At 39.8% G+C, this 14,751-nt stretch overlaps 1 protein-coding gene across 2 annotated transcripts in view; it reads right to left on the minus strand.

The window, feature by feature from the left end:
- Nucleotides 1-1,617, minus strand: part of PPP2CB (protein phosphatase 2 catalytic subunit beta) — a 39,889-nt gene extending 38,272 nt beyond the window's left edge. For both annotated transcript variants that reach the window (XM_037831303.1, XM_037831302.1), the window contains exon 1: nt 1,485-1,617. In XM_037831303.1, the coding sequence (XP_037687231.1) occupies nt 1,485-1,586 (102 nt within the window). In that variant the 5' untranslated portion in view covers nt 1,587-1,617. The remainder of the gene's footprint in view (nt 1-1,484) is intronic.
- Nucleotides 1,618-14,751: the final 13,134 nt, after the last annotated feature.

Genomic DNA, 14,751 nt, shown 5'->3' on the forward strand with positions numbered 1-14,751 from the left:
ATTTGGCAGTTCTATTTACAGAAATAAATTCTCCTGCGTTAACAAATATTTAATATTTAAAGGCCCTGGACAACAATATACTTACTAAAAAGAACACTAAACATGGCTTAAAAACACTATCTTAATACTAGCTACTACTCCTCTGTACTAAGTTGTATAATTTTAAGTGTTTTATTAGTAAGATTTACAAAATCTTTCCTTCTCTGGTGCGTTTTTGGGGCCTCAGAACTTCCAAAAATATAAAATTTTATTGATTACACCTTTTTAAAAAAGCATTAAAGCATATAAAAATCATGGGCTTAAAATGGGGCCTTTTAACATAAAAATATATGAAAATTAAACTATTTGTTCTCTATTGTCAAAGATGAATGAGAAAAATTCTGGACTTCAATGTAATTAAGGTGGAACAGACAGGTAAACAGACAGATGGATAGACAGGATGATATGGCAAATGTGGCAAAATGTTAAAAAAAAAAAAAGGATCTGAGTATCTGGCAGTGGGGTATGTTGGGACTGTCTGTATAGGTTTTGTATTATTTCTGTAACTGCCCGATAAGTCTGAAATGATTTCAAAATAAAAAGTAAAAAAAAAAAGAAATTATGATGGAAAGACTAAAATAATTCCGGTGGTAAGAAAACATGGAGACAGAGTTCAGAAAGCTGTCTTAAGATCACACAATCAAGAATGACTGTACACAGTTTAACCACTCTGTTTTATTACTCTTTGGAAAAGAAAAGAAAAAACCTTTACAATACAATAAAAACGGAACTAACTTTCTGAAAAGTGCTATCCTGCAAGAAAATCAATACTCGATTTATCATTTCAAACAAGCAGTGTTCCCAAATTTAAGACCTGCTGTCTTCTCAAACTCAACATTTTACTTCCAAGAGCCACATAACCTGCGAAGGCCAGTCGCCACCTCTGTTTCAAAGTTAACCACTATTTTAAAAACCACAGTTCTGCTATCACACTGAGTCCACCCATCACACAGAACAAATGCTTGTCCCTTTCCAACTCAGTGAATTTTTGTAGGGCTCATTCGCCTGAGAAAAAGCCTATCTTCATTAGCAAGTTTATTAATAATGGCAATACCCAGGTTAATTTTAGGTGCATTTTGAAATGAGAGACTGTATTAGATTTAATTTCCCGGCATTCTAAAGCGCCGCTATCGCTCGTCCACGCGTAAAATGCTGGAGAGAAATTAATTCCTTAGACGAGTGCACGCGACTCCCACCTAACTGAGGGCGTGGATTCCGGGTGCCACGTTTCTCCCGCCCATCCTCCCGGGACCCCTTAGGCCAGAAATCCGAGCGCGGGCCGGGGGCCCGGGGTGGCCCGGAGGGGAAGCTCAGGAGCCGGGCGAGGGCAGCTCAAAGCACCGGCCCCGGGCAGAGGACGGGGGAGGGATGGCGAGAGGCAGCCGCTGCCCGCACCGCCCCCCCCCCCGCTCCAGTGCCCCCCTTTCTGCTCCTCTGCCTCTTACCTTTTCGCACAGGGTCCGCACTTGGTTCTCGTTAAGCTGTTTACACTCATTCAGCTGCTCGACCCACTGGTCCAGCTCCTTGGTGAACGCCTTGTCTTCCATGGCGGCCCTCTCCCCTTCCCCGCCGCCTCCCTCCCCGCCTTCCCGCCCCCGCCCCGGCGCTCCGCGCGCCGCTCCCCTCTCCCCTCTCCCCTCTCCCGCCGCCGCCTCGGCCGCCGCCAGCTCCCGGCAGGAGAGGAAGGAGCCGGGAGGGGCGGCCCTGCCCCCGCGCCCCGCCCAAGCCCGGCGGGCGACTCGGTGCGCGCGGCCTTGAGACCTCCGCCAACCCTTCCCAGCCCGGCTGCGAGCCCCGGGAGGCGGTGAAGGGTGCGGGGGGCGTGTGACGGCGTGCGCCGGGGAGACCCTCCGCGAGGCGCCGGACGGACGATGCCGCCACTACCGTCGTCCCCCACCCGCCGGCCGCTCCGGGCGCTCCCGTCCCGTCCCTCTCGCCTTTTCTCTCCCCTCCCTCCGGGTTTCCGTCATCGTCCGGGCATTTCCGCCGGGAAAACGGGAGCACTAGGCGGTGCCCGGGCACCCGAAACGGAAAGCAGCGCCCTCGCGTGGCTCGGCGGAGGAACGGGCTGCGGGCCCAAGGCTTGGACCTCTTGCAGCCTCAGCGCTTTTCTATCCTCCTCCTCCTTCTCCACCCGGCCAGCTCTCCTGGTCCTTCACAGTCTGGTCTCTCAGAATTTCATCTTCACTTCAGCTTCCAGCAGAGCTTTCCGGCGCTCTCGATGAGGAATTGACAGACTTGGGCTTTTTCACAAAAACGTGTCTCCCAGAGTCTCGCGCTCTCCCATAGCAGGCATTCAATGAATATTGAGTTAATACATGAATTAGTTCTAGCCTTGTCACTGCCACTAATATTCCTAATCCTCCTTTTCAGCATTGGAAAGACGAGATGACTGTTTTGGATGATATCAATCTGCATCCCTCCCATCTCCAGCATTCTTTACTGTTTGCTTCCGTGTTTTCTGAGTTCTAATGATTTGGTCATTAAATATTTATCGAGCAGCTGCTAACTGCCAGATACCCTGTAGAGCAAATGTTAAGTGACCATACTTCCTCTATTATTTTGCGGTTGCCTGGAGAAGAGAAATGAAGTTGTAGGAATTTTTTTGTGCCAGAGGACAAATTGTGAAAGATCATTTGTCTGTTTGGATAGCTCTGATTCTCCTAGCAACTGAAAACGGTCATCTGGAGGGAAATGAGGCTGGAAGAGGCCCTGCGCTCAAGTGACTTGTAAATAATAGCAAACCAGTTGAACAAAACATGAAAAGGTGATGCAACAATAATGTACAGGAGGGGTACCTGTACAAGTGCAATAGTTATACAGTCTCTGAGAAGGTTAGTCTACTGAGGTTTAAAGGAGCTGGATTTCAGCTAAATCTGAAACAGAATGAGAGTGAGAATGAGTACGGTTTTTTGTTTATTTTTGGTTTTTATTCCTAGAAAAGATAGACTGAGAACAGAAAATAAACTATGAGAAGAAATGGGAACTATGAATGGTAGTTTAGGGAGGGAAGTCCTTGAAGTACATGCAAACGTATTTGGAATTAATGTGAGAATATGTTCTTAGCCATGGAAGTGGGGAGGTGACTTTGTGAAAGTAATGCTGATGAAAGTTTAGTCAAGTAGTGCTCTAGAGCAAATAAGAATACTTCTTTTGAGTGTTTCTTATATGCTAAGTGCTTTAGATGTATCATCTCATTTAATTCTCTCAATAACTCTATGAGGCAGGTGCTATTATTACCCTCCATTTTATAAATGAGGAAATAGTTGTGTAAAGGTTTAAGAACATGTTCAAGTCACACAGATAGTAGCTCTTGGAGTAAGGATAAAAACCCAAGTCTGACCTCTACTCCCACGCCTTATGCTGTATGGCCTCTTTAGTCTGAAAGGGAATGGGGAAGCCCAAGGTTGGTAGATGGACCTGAGGGCATTGGTGATGACTGCATTACACATTTTCCATATTTTGGTTATGAAGGCCTAGTAATTATTTCTAGCATCTTGATTAAAAATAAGAACTATAATCCTTAAACTTCTTTCATTCTTTGCTCTGTAGTTCTGCCAAATGTGTGTGTGTGTATAATATTTGTGTTTGTCTTCTCCTGTGGAATGTAACCACAATCTCCAGTCCTTGCTTATTCCTTGTCATGCAAAATTGCTTTTAATTTTGAGTTTGTAGACAAGTTCTGAATTTCTTTATTTATCAGAACTGTTCTTATATTTATTCCATTTACCCCTTCCTTTCAATCAAATAATTTAGAAATAGCTGACTTCAGCAGGTCCTTTTCCTTAACGTTACACAATTTTGTTAGATCTTTGTTTCTACACAATTGACTTGGCTTTTTAAAAATATATAAAATTGATATTTTTCTTGATGTATTATTATATCATTTAAAATTTTGAAATACGAATTTACTTCTTGTGATATATCCAGAGACTTATATGCTACATTAAAGTTATATCATATTGGTCTAAAAAGACTCTTGTATATCTCCATAAATTTCCATAATCAACCACAATCTTATACACTCCCATAATATTTGAAAGATTAAATATTTTTACTTGTAGTTCCTGAATGTGAATATGATTTTGTATCAGAAACCCCACCAATAATGATGAAATCTTTAAAAGTCAAATTGGAAGTGCTTTCTCTGCAATTAAAAACTAGGAATCACTATAAATACAAAGATCACAGTTCTTACCCCTCCTTCTAACCCTTCTGCCCAAAAATGTGGTCCTAAAAGACCTTTTCAAATTTATCAAACAAGGGATAGTATTATTTGAATATAAAGGAATCTGAGAAGATGCTGTGTTTAATATTTTGTCCTACTTTTTTGTTGACCTAAATAGGGTTAAAACTCCCTAAAATTTTATCTTTAAGCCTAGAATTATATCTTTCCCCTAGTACTTACATCTTTAATCATTTTAACCTAGTTCCTCTGTATTGTGTACCTGACAGTTCCAACATTGCTAGTCTTAAGTAACTAGGTATTTTCTTGTTTCTGCTGCCTCTTCCTCTAGTGGCTTGCCTTTCAATATGTTTGTAAGTCTGTTTGGGGAGGTCTGTGGGCTGTTGCAGGATAATATCTCTACTGAGGAATCTGATAATGAGGATGCTGACTCCTCTCCATGCTGCTCTCATACACCACTTGATGTTTTCTATTCTGATAGTGAAGAACCCGGTATTCCTTCTGATATAGAAGCCCATTTGACACAACTTTAACCTAAAAACACTCAAGTACAATTTCCAAATGATAAAAGTGGAAAGACCTTACTATAATAACAGGGACAGATGATTCATAGCCATCAAGTCCTATGTTAGAAGATTTATACTGAGGGAGAAGCTAACAGTTAAAAGCTGTGAATATTTTCAAGAAAGCAGAAAACCTGTCTCAACCTTCTTAGATATAGATAACCTGTAACCATCTGGTCTTCTGTAAAAAGAAAACAGGATGGGGCTATATCTGTTATTTCAATCATAGATAAGGCATAAGTAATGTAGCAAGGCTGAATACAGTTCTAATCAAATGTATGTTCATCAACATGATGTAATGGCTAAACTAGTCTTAGAAAGAAATAAGAAAACAATACTAATAAGTTAGAGATAAGTAATAGTAATCTCTTTTTTAATTTTTAGATTTTATATAAGTAAAAGGTGTTTTATGTTGCTCTTACAGAAGTCATAGCTTAATTAGTAGAAATATTTTCAGTAGAGTTTTGCAGGCATTCAAGGCTAAGTCTCTGATAACGCTGTGGATACCCTCCTTTGATCTTGATTCACTCTTGGTTTGTTTACCACTTGTGGTTTAAATGTAAATATAGAATTTGGCTTAATTAAATGTATTCTAAATAAAAAATGCTATAAATATTCTGTAACTGAGACAAGGGGGAGCTCTCTGATCTCATGTCCAGCTGTGTCTGGAAGAGCAGGGGATCCCAGGCTTGGTAAAACATCAATTAATTTTTACAATGCAAACTTGTTCCTTTTACCTTAAGTGTTCCTTTAGTAAGAATGCGTTGAAGTTGAATTCTTGTCTTGACTGCATTTTGCTTGTAAACTATTGTCTGTCCCTACACTCTTAATTGAGTGGGAGGTTACTTGATGGAGCCCAAACTAATTGAATCAGAACCTGCTAAGGCTCAGGCCTTTTCTAAGAGAGACCATAGGTTTGAGGTATAAAGAGACAAACCCTTGACAGGGCCTACCTTGAAAAGGTTTTCTTCAGAAGGTTTGCTTCTGTATCTCTGATACCCAGAAAATATGTCTAACCAAGGACCACTTTAGCAAGAGTTTTGGTCAGAGTGGGAGTGTCGGATTGAGTATTCTCATTCCTGCTTTCTCAAGGTTCAGCACCTGCATGCCTGTGTTGCTTTAGGAATCCAGTCTCAGAGCAAACTCACTCCTGGTGGGGGGGCCCCTTGCTGATTCACCTCCCAGCCTCTGTGGCCTCAGCTCCCAGTTTCTTCTCTTCAGATGCTTAAGCCTCAGATCATCTCCCCTTAAGTCCCAGTGTCTACACATTCTGGGCTAACTGCTAACTCCCTGGAGACCTAGACTACCTTTGTGAGAACAATAAAGCCTCAAAGAATGTGCCTTTTCCTGGGTCAGGTTGTTTTGGAGTAGGCAGTTCCCTCAGGGGTCCTGGATATTCATAATACTGGAACTGAATTGTTCTGATTGTTTTAAGTATTTAAAATATTTCTACAATTTGTACACCCATCCTCACACTTTTTAATTTGCATAAAAGAAATTTTTGTAATCTTCCACTATGGGCTTTTAAAAAACAGTCCTGCAGTTTTTTCTTTTTTTTCAATTCAGTTTTATTGAGATATATTCACATTCCCTACAATCATCCACAGTGTACAATCAATTGCTCACAGTACCATCATATAGATGTGCATTCATCACCAAAATAAATTTTTAAACATTTTCATTACTTAAAAAAAAAAAGTAAAAATAAGAATAAAAATACAACTAAAGAAGAGCACCCAAAACATCCCAATCCCCATGCCCCCCTATTATTCATTTACTTTTTGTCCCCATTTCTCTATTCATCTGTCCAAACACTTGATAAAGGGAGTGGGAGCCACATGGTTTTCACAATCACAGGGTCACACAATGTAAGCTATATAGTTACATGATTATCTTCAAGAATAAAGGCTACTGGGTTGCAGTTCAACCATTTCAGGTACTTCCTTCTAGCTATTCCAATAACTAAAAACTAAAAAAGGGATATCTATATAATGCATAAGAATAACCTCCAGAATGACCTCTCGACTCCATTTGAAATCTCTCAGCCACTGAAATTTTGTTTCATTTCTCTTCCTCCTTTTGGTCAAGAAGGTGTTCTCAATTCCATGATGCCAGATCCAGATTCATCCCTGGAAGTCATATCCTGTGTTGCCAGGGAGATTTACACCCCTGGGAGTCATGTCCCACGTAGTGGGGAGGACAGTGAGTTCACCTGCCCAGTGGGCTTAGAGAAAGGGAGAAAAGTCTTGCAGTTTTCTAAAGACTGTTGCACAGCTCTAGTACTGACTTCTCAGTCACAGCCAAGAGCATCTCCTCTGAAACCTGGGATACTTTCAAAATGAACACTGGAGAAAAAGCTTTAGTCACTTCAATCACGATAGCCACTTCATTGCTTTAATGTATTTTATTCAACTAGTTTCTGTTCTCTCACATGCTCTACATTTTTCCAGCCCCATGTCTTAATGCATCCTTTGCTTCCACTTGAAATACTATTCTTCCTCCTCCATGCACATATGAATCTTCCCCAATTTCAAGGGCAGTGTCAGGTCCATCTTTTTTAATGAAGGTCTTTCTCTTACTGACACCAGAAGAAAATCATCTTGCTACATCTTAAAATTTCATAGCTTTGGATCAGTCCTTTTTTTCACACCACATTCCTTCTATTTCATGTTAGTTCTCTTTCCTATTAGACTATAAAGTTCTTGACCACAAAATGTATGTATGCGTTACATTTGTTATGTCAAAAAATGCAGCACAAGACCTTCAGAGAATAGGTGCAACGGGAAAGTTTGCCAAAGGTGTAAACCCAAAATGCCTCCACCTGGAACTCATTGCTGAAGATGGAACACCACTTTGTGGTCACTAAGAAAAAATCATGAGGCTAAAGGCCACATGTTAGGAATGGCCTAGAAGAAAGATTTAAAGAGCTTGGCTTCTTGATGGCAATGTGAAGCCATAATATCAGCTCTTGATTGCTTGCCTCTGGTTTCTTCTTATGAGTGAAAAATAAAACTAGCATTTGTTTTAGCTATATTTGGGGGGTTTTGTTACTTAAGCAAAAGCCTGACTTGTGTTTAGATATTATTATTGAATATTGTTACTGGATATTTTATTCATTTTAAGCGTTGACCAAATGATAGCTAAAAAATTATATAATTGTATCTCTGATGATTAGTGAAGTTGAGCAATTTTTCCTGTGCTTTTTGGATATCTAGATATTGTGTGTAAACTAAGTGTTCATTTTTATTGGATTTTCATCTTTTTATTGATTTGTAGGGTGTTTGATACATATGTTGTACTTTACCCAGTATGTTTCTTGGAATTTATATTTGTTTATCGAGTTTTGTCACATAGAAGTTTTAATTTTGTGTCATGACAAAAGTACTTACTTTATGTCAGGCATTATTTTAAGTGCTTAGATTTATTACTATGCTTCCTCTCTTCATAACAACACTATGAAGTAGGTATTATTATTGTTCCTGTTATACAGGTGAGGATACTGAGGTACAGAGAGGTAAATGACCTGCCAAAGGTCACTCAGTTGGAGCTGGGAAATGAAGCCAGCCAGTCTAACTCCAGAGACTGTGGTCTCAACCTCTGCAATATATGCTCTCTCTCCATCATCAGCCCTGTCAGTAATTTCTTTAAGGCTGTTTAGAAAGGCTCCCCAACACAAGATTATGTGAATATTTTATTATGTATAATGTACATCTTTATATATTATTTATCTTTAATCTCAGATGCACCTCTACCCTGACACCTCCCAGAAGCTTTTTGAGTTTTATTCTAAAACTGTTGATTTATCTGGAATAATCCTGCATTTATTTCTCATTTGCATTTCTCCATATTCTATATCATATTTCATTGAATCTAAGGTACAATTGTTTCATATATTAACATCTCAGAAGTTGAGCTCTGTCTTACAGTCAGTGGCATCTTAGATTCAACTATATACAGTATATTTTAAAAATCAACTTTATTGGGGCATTATTTACATGCAATATTTACCAATTTTAATTGTACAATTTTATGACTTTTAACAAATGTATATAGTCATGTATCAACTACACGACCCTGATGTAGAACATTTCCATCACCTCCAACATCTCCTGGCAACCAATGATCTGCTTTCTGACATTTGTTCTGCCTTTTCTAGTCTATCATAGAAACAAAATGAAAGTCTTTTGCATCTGACTTAACTTAGTATAATATTTTTCAAATTCATTCGTGTTTTGTGTGTATCAGTATTTTGTTCCTTTTTATTGTTGCTACATATACCATTGTGTGGATATGCTACAATTCATTCAGTTCATTTTTTCATTTCATAAGTTGATGCACACTTGTTTCCAACTTTTGGCTACTATGAATAAAACTGTTATGAACATTTGAGTGCAAATCTTTGTGTAGTGTTTTCATTTTTCTTGGGTAAACACTAAGGAGTGGGCTTTCTGGATCATAGGGGAACTGGAGGTTTAAAGTTTTGAGGAACTGTCCAGTGGTTTTTCAAAGTGGCTGTACAACTCTGCATTCCCACCAGCAATGTATGAGATTTTGTTATGCTACATCTTCCCCAACACTTTTTAAAATATTAAGACATTCAAGTGAGTGTGCCATGGTATCTTGTGATTTTCTTTATTTTGCTCATTGAGGTTTGTTGGAATGTGGGTTTATAGTTTTCATCAAATTTGGAAATTTCAGCTATTTATCTTCAAAATTTTTATTCTGTTTCTGTTTCACCCTCCTTTCCTTCTTACACTGCTTGGTATTTTTCCACAGCACAGGTGACTGATGCTCTGGTTTTTTTATTTTTGTTTTCATTCCTTTTGCTCTCTGTGCTTCATTTTGATACCCCTCTGAGGATCTAGGTTGTGTCCCTTGTATTAAAGGCCCTTCCACTCTGGCATGTGGGAACACAAACTATTCCCGGCCTGATATGGGCTCTCAGGGTTGTTTGACCACTGCTTTGTGGTAGTTCTTTCCTCAACCTTGGGTAATTACCTCTCATGCTCTCTGTGCTTCATTTTGGATAGTTTCTATTGCTATGTTCTTCAAGTTTACTGATCTTTTCTTCTTCAGTATATAATCTGCTATTAATCCCATACAATATATTTTAAATTTCAGATAAAAGTTCCATTTGTATATATTTTATAATTTCCATTTGTCCCCTCATTATGTTCATGTTTTCCTCACCTCCTTGACCATATGGATTACATTCATAATAGCTGAATTTACATCCTTGTTTGCCAATTTTATCATTTCTGTTATTTCTCTGCTTTTTTTCTGGTTATGGGTCATATTTTTTTTTTCATTTTTATTGAGATTGTTCAGATACCATACAATTATCCAAAGATCCAAAGTGTACAATCACTTGCCCCTGGGTACCCTCATACAGCTGTGCATCCATCACACTTAATTTTTGTTCAATTTTTAGAAACTTTTCATTACTCCAGACAAGAAATAAAGTGAAAGATGAGAAAAGAAAAAAAGAAAAGGGAACTCTAATCCTCCACTATCCCTAACCAACCCCCCTCAATTGTTGACTCATAGTATTGATATAGTACATTTGTTACTGTTTATGAAAAAATGTTGAAATACTACTAACTGTAGTATATAGTTTGTAATAGGTATATAGTTCTTCCCTATATGCCCCTCTATTATTAACTTCTAATTGTATTGTCATACATTTGTTCTGGTTCATGGAAGTGATTTCTAGTATTTGTACAGTTGATCATGGACATTGCCCACCATAGGATTCAGTTTTATACATTCCCATCTTTTGACCTCCAACTTTCCTTCTGGTGACATATATGACTCTGAGCTTCCCCTTTCCACCTCATTCACACATCATTCGGTGCTGTTAGTTATTCTCACATCTTGCTACCAACACCCCTGTTCATTTCCAAACATTTGAGTTCATCCTAATTCAAAATTCTCCTCATATTAAGCAACCACTCCCCATTCTTAAGCCTCGTCCTATATCTTGGTACCTTATCTTTCATGTCTATGAGTTTACATATTATAATTAGTTCCTGTCAGTGAGACCCTGTAATAATTGTCCTAATGTGTCTGGCTTATTTCACTCAGTATATTGCCCTCGAGGTTTTGTCATCAACCCATTTTTTTTTTAATATGGTTTTGTTCACTCACCATACATTCCATCCCAAGTAAATAATCGATGGTTTTCTGCATGGTCATACATTTATGTGTTCACCACCTTCACCACTATCTATATAAGAGCATCTACATTTCTTCCACAAGGCAGGAGGGAGAGTCAAAGAAGGTAGAGAGGCAAAAGAAAGAGGGAAAACAAATGACAGCAAGGAAGCAGCAAAAGGAAAAATAACCTTAAATCAAAGTAGAATAAAGAATCAGACAATACTACCAATGTCAAGTGTCTAACATGCCTCCCCTATCCCCCCCTCTTATCTGCATTCACCTTGGTATATCACCTTTGTTACATTAAAGGAAGCATAATACAATGATTCTATTAGTTACAGTCTCTAGTTTATGCTGATTGCATCCCTCCCCCAATGCCTCCCCATTTTTAACACCTTGCACAGTTGACATTTGCTTGTTCTCCCTCGTAAAAGAACATATTTGTACATTTTATCACAATTGTTGAATACTCTAGATTTCACCAAGTTACACAGTCCCAGTCTTTATCTTTCCTCCTTTCTTGTGGTGTCTCACATGCTCCCCACCTTCCTCTCTCAACCGTATTCATAGTTACCTTTGTTCAGTGTACTTACATTGTTGTGCTACCATCTCCCAAAATTGTGTTCCAAACCATGCACTCCTGTCTTCTATCACCCTGTAGTGCTCCCTTTAGTATTTCCTGTAGGACAGGTGTGTTTGTCAGAAAATATTTTGAGATCTCCCTCATATTTGAAGGACAGCTTTGCTGGATACAGGATTCTTGGTTGGTGGTTTTTCTCTTTCAGTATCTTAAATATATCACACCACTTCCTTCTTGCCTCCATGGTTTCTGCTGAGAGATCCACACATAGTCTTATGAAGCTTCCTTTGTATGTAATGGATCGCTTTTTTCTTGCTGCTTTCAGGATTCTCTTTGTCTTTGACATTTGATAATCTGATTAAGTGTCTTGGCGTAGGCCTATTCATATCTCTTCTGTTTGGAGTACGCTGCGCTTCTTGGATCTGTAATTTTATGTCTTTCATAAGAGATGGGAAATTTTCATTAATTATTTCCTCTATTATTGCTTCTGCCCCCTTTCCCTTCTCTTCTCCTTCTGGGACACCAATGATACATACATTATTGTACTGTGTTTCATCCTTGAGCTCCCAGAGACGTTGCTCATATTTTTTCATTCTTTTCTCCATCTGCTTCTTTGCGTGTAAGCTTTCAGGTGTTCTGTTCTCCAGTTCCTGAGTGTTTTCTTCTGCCTCTTGAGATCTGCTGTTGTATGTTTCCATTGTGTCTTTCATCTCTTGTGTTGTGCCTTTCATTTCCATAGATTCTTCTAGTTGCTTTTTTGAACTTTTGATTTCTGCTGTATACATGTCCAGTGCTTCCTTTACAGCCTCTATCTCTTTTGCAATATCTTCTCTAAACTTTTTGAACTGATTTAGCATTAGTTGTTTAAATTCCTGTATCTCAGTTGAAGTGTACGTTTGTTCCTTTGACTGGGCCATAACTTTGTTTTTCTTAGTGTAGGTTTTAATTTTCTGTTGTCTAGGCATGGTTTCCTTGGTTATCCAAATCAGGTTTTCCCAGACCAGAACAGGCTCAGGTCCCAGAGGGAAGAAATATTCAGTATCTGGTTTCCCTGCGGGTGTGTCTTAGAAAATTGCTCCACCCTTTGATGCCTCGGGTCACTGTGCTTTTCTGCCCAGCAGGTGGTGCCTGTCAGCCTATAATTCGTGACTGGTGTGAGGAGGTATGGCCGTGTTCCCCCAGGCTCTGGGGTCTGGTTCTGAATGGAAAGGGCCCCACCCCTTTCCTCCTTGAGAAGACAGACTCCCCAGGTGGAGGTCATTAGCATTTCAATGGTCTCGCTCTCTGCTTGTGCTGTCTCCGCCCTTCCCCGAGTCACAGCCCTGGAAACTGAAAATGACTGGGGCTTTCTCCACTGAGCCAAAAAAGAAACAGTCCCCTTCAGACGCAGTCCAAGGCGACCCTCCGGCTCTCCCAGGTCAGTTGTCACCCAAAGCCTCTGTCTGTTTTTGGGGATGCGTACCTGTAGTAAGCCGTTCACACTCGCTACTTAAAACCCCAGTTGGAGCTCAGCTGAGCTATATTCACTTGCTGGGAGAGAGCTTCTCTCTGGCACCACCAGGCTTTGCAGCTCAGGCTATGGCGGAAGGGGTCTCACGACTTGGTTCCGCAGGTTTTACTTACATATTTTATGCTGTGTTCTCGGGCATTCCTCCCAATTCAGGTTGGTGTATGATGAGTGGATGGTCTTGTTTGTCCCCCCGCAGTTATTCTGGATTATTTACTTGTTGTTTCTGTTTTTTTGTAGTTGTTCCAGGGGGACTACTTAGCTTCCACTCCTCTCTATGCCGCCATCTTGCCTGAGTCCTCCATATTTTTTTGCTTATTTTCCTGCTGGGTAATTTTTTTCATTACATATGAACTTTATGCTGCCATTTGTTGGATTTTGTTGTGATTCTTCTAGCAGTGTCGAACTTCATTCTAGTGTGCAGTTACTTAGAATCAGATGGATATTTTGAAGGTTGCTTTTAGGCTTTTCAGGGTTAGTTCTGGGCAGTCTTTAGTCTAAGGGTTAATATAGCCTCAATAAAGATGATACCCCTCTGAGGATCTGGGTTGTGTCCTTTGTATTAAAGGCCTTTCCACTCTGGCATGTGGGAACACAAACTATTCCCAGCCTGATATGGGCTCTGGGAGTTGTTTGACCACTGCTTTGTGGTAGTTCTTTCTTCAACCTTGGGTAATTATCTCTCATGAGCAGATTAGTGCTTAGTGAAAAACTCCAGGGGACTTTTGTGTGTCTCCCACATATCTGGAACTTTATTTTGCAAATTCTAGTTGCTTTGGTCTTCAGAAATTCTCATCTGTTCCAGTTTGCTAATGCTGCCTTTTGCAAAACACAAGAAATGGATTGGCTTTTATAAAGGGGGTTTATTTGGTTAGAAAGTTACAGTCTTAAGGCCATAAAGTGTCCAAGGTAAGGCATCAACAAAGGGTACCTTCACTAGAGAAAGGCCATTGGCATCTGGAAAACCTCTGTTAGCTGGGAAGGCACGCGGCTTGCTCCCAAGTTGTGTTTCAAAATGGTGTTCTCCAAAATATTGCTCTTTGGGCATTTTGTGATCTCTTAGCTGTGACTCCTCTTCAAAATATCACTCTCAGTTGCTCTCCAAAATGTCACTCACAGCTGCTCTGTGAACTCCTTTATATGACTCCAGTGATCCAATTAACACCCACCCTAAATGGGTGGGGTAACACCTCCATGGAAATTATCCAATCAATTGTTTCACTCACAGGTGATTGAATTGCATCTCCATGGAAACACTCAATCAAAGGATTCCAATCTAATCAACACTAATACGTCTTCCCCCACAAGACTGCATCAAAGATAATGGTGTTTTGGGGGACATATTACATCCAAACTGGCACATGACTTTGTCTTCTCAACCCAGCAATACTACTGGGCACTGTTTGGGTTCTCCCTTGCACTGAAGTCTAGAAACTGCCTCCAAGCCATAAGCTGGGGCATTTGTAGGGCTTACCTCATTTGTTTTCCTTCTCTCAGGGATCAGTCCTGCCTGGTTTGTTGATATAGTCTGAAAAATATTGTTTAACATATTTTACCCATTTTCTAGCTGTTTGGGGTAGAAGGGTAAATCTAGTCCCTTGGTTACTCCTTCATGGGTGAAAAAAAAGAGTATATTATTAAGTACACAAATAATACTTGGTCATTGTAAAAAGTGAAACTAAGATGTATAAACAAAAATTTAATAATGTTCTTCCTCTCT

This window comes from Choloepus didactylus, chromosome 3 (assembly GCF_015220235.1).
Source record: "Choloepus didactylus isolate mChoDid1 chromosome 3, mChoDid1.pri, whole genome shotgun sequence".
Taxonomy (NCBI): Eukaryota; Metazoa; Chordata; class Mammalia; order Pilosa; family Megalonychidae; genus Choloepus; species Choloepus didactylus.